Source organism: Mastomys coucha, unplaced genomic scaffold (assembly GCF_008632895.1).
Source record: "Mastomys coucha isolate ucsf_1 unplaced genomic scaffold, UCSF_Mcou_1 pScaffold21, whole genome shotgun sequence".
Classification (NCBI taxonomy): domain Eukaryota; kingdom Metazoa; phylum Chordata; class Mammalia; order Rodentia; family Muridae; genus Mastomys; species Mastomys coucha.
The window spans coordinates 91,559,511-91,561,715 of NW_022196904.1; the positions used below are offsets into that span (position 1 = coordinate 91,559,511).

General features: G+C 46.1%; 1 protein-coding gene across 1 annotated transcript in view; it reads right to left on the reverse strand.

Annotated features, from left to right (window-relative positions):
- Nucleotides 1-5: 5 nt before the first annotated feature.
- Trim21 (tripartite motif containing 21) overlaps nt 6-2,205 on the reverse strand; it is a gene marked incomplete at its 3' end in the record, with an annotated part of 18,816 nt that continues 16,616 nt past the window's right edge. The window contains exons 6-7 of the mRNA XM_031384903.1: nt 622-722; nt 6-325 (exon numbers count right to left, since the gene is read on the reverse strand). Of these exons, the coding sequence (XP_031240763.1) occupies nt 6-325; nt 622-722 (421 nt within the window). The remainder of the gene's footprint in view (nt 326-621; nt 723-2,205) is intronic.

Here is a 2,205-nt window from a genome sequence, read left to right on the forward strand (position 1 = left end):
GGAGGACTGGTACCAGCCTCATAGCGGTCTCTTCGCCATAGCCAAATGATCCAGAAGCCATTCTCAGGACTGAATGAAAACTGCCCTTTCCTCTGTACAGAATTTCTGCAAACCCCCAGATCCCAGGCCTCCTTTTGGGTCACATCTACCTCCCAGTACATCTTCCCAGAGGAGAATCTTTGGGCACCTAGCACCATGGGGTAATTATTAAACCTCTCATCGTTTTCAGGCACGTTTTGACGGGTGTCCCCCATCCTCACTTGTCTCCGATCCTTTGAGATGATGAGCCATGAGTTGGCAGTGTTGCGATCCAGAGTAATATGAACTGCAGAAAGAAGATCATAGGTAAGACTGGATGCATGAGGCCAGCAACTCTTTGCTTATAGTGAGGGGATTCATGTAGCTCAAAGGTGAGGGGTGATCCTGAACCTCATCATGTGACTCACAGTAAGTGTGGCCCTTCCTCTGATATGTGAGGAAACCTTACCTACATCCTCTGCTCCACCTGTACCACTTGCCATCTCTTCCACACAATTACCACCATGGGTTCCCCATAACCATCCACTGCACACTCTCACTATCCCTTTCTGTCCAGCCCACAATTTCTTGAAGACATCTCACCCCAACACGTCCTCAGCATCTTCTTCCGCCCTGGCACATGGCATGAGCTCGTCAGTTCTGGGGAGTCAACATCTAATGTGTCTGGGTTCCAGGATTCACTCCTAGGGAAAGAGTTTGAGAATCTAACTTCCTACTCCTATCTTCTACCTCAGACCCCAATGCTCTCCTTCATGGATGCCTCTGATAATTAAACTCAATACTAATGTACAAATACTCATGCATTTAATGTCCACATGAAAGGAAAAAAAATAGTTTCTATCTAGGAGTTCCAAGGTCTAGGAATCTCAAATAAATCTACATCTCTTTCCAGACCTGAGGGCATGGCCATGTGGATTCTACTTAAGTCTATAGGGAGCCATCTAACAGGTTGAGTGAAGAGCTGCAGGAGTCTTGGCCATGCTGTGGGTTTCATTCATTACTTAGGAATGTCTTTCCATATATGAGTTCTAGCAGATCAGATTACCTGTTATGTTTTGGTGGGGGACTTTTAATGTATAAAGATGATAATTCGTTAACTACATGGGGGCAATTCATCAATGCAGATGTCCATTAGCCATTTGAGCGTAGAGAACGTTTTAGAGTGTGCAAGTTTTGAGAACAGGGATGCATGAGGAAAACCCCAGTGCATGTGTGCCTAACTCAATAGCCATTTCTGTGCACACATGCTTCCTGTTCCCTTTTCTAATTGAAAAACCCTCTTCTTACCTTTCCAGGATGATCCTCACCTCCTGAGGAGAGAAGAGACAGACAGTCAACTCTGTAGTTTCTGATTGACCACTGAGGTGCCACTCCTGGGGTCATGAGACATTGCTTGTGTTTCCCCTGGGCTCTGTTCTGTACCATTCCCTTAGGCCAAGGCCCCAAAGACAAGCCCTTAGCAGAAATGGCATGTGATGGGTCACAGAATATCTAGGACGCCAACATGGCTATAGCCTTTAGCCAGGATATGACCAGGGATATAAAGACTGATAGAGAAAGCATATTACAGGGGCTAGGTGCCTGGGGGAGAGGGGCTGGCCATGGAGCCAGTAGAAGAGGAAAATAAACAACACAATCCAACTGAAGCTCAGAGGTAGCTTCAGGCAGAGCATGGCTGAGGGAGATGTCCAGAGAGGCTCCTTGTTATTTGTGGGCTTGAGCTGTTTGTGGAGGAAGGGCTAGTTGGTTAAAAGCTTTGTCCTGTGCTGTGGCTAATCCTCTCCCCTATTTAGAGAGAGTGCAAGTGAGACTATTCATTCCCAGGGCGGGACAGCCATAATGTTGGAACTGGCAACTTCTTAGGCTCAGTAAAAAGGCACCAAGGGGCCCAGTTCAGTGACAGGCAAGAGAAAGCCTGCCATGGCAAACCAATAGAATCAACTTTTCTGTACAAAGCAGAAAGAAATGTCTGTATGCATCTGATATAGGGGCAGTGACACAGGTATGAGAAAAGATACCTATAGTGTTCCAACACTAGGCTGACATACCAAGGGTGGATGCTAGATGGCTTTAGAGTATGAACTGACTTTAAAACACAATCTGTCTTCTTAATTTCTGCCTCTTACTACTTAGATAAACTGACGTAAGTGAACGGGAATCTCCCAC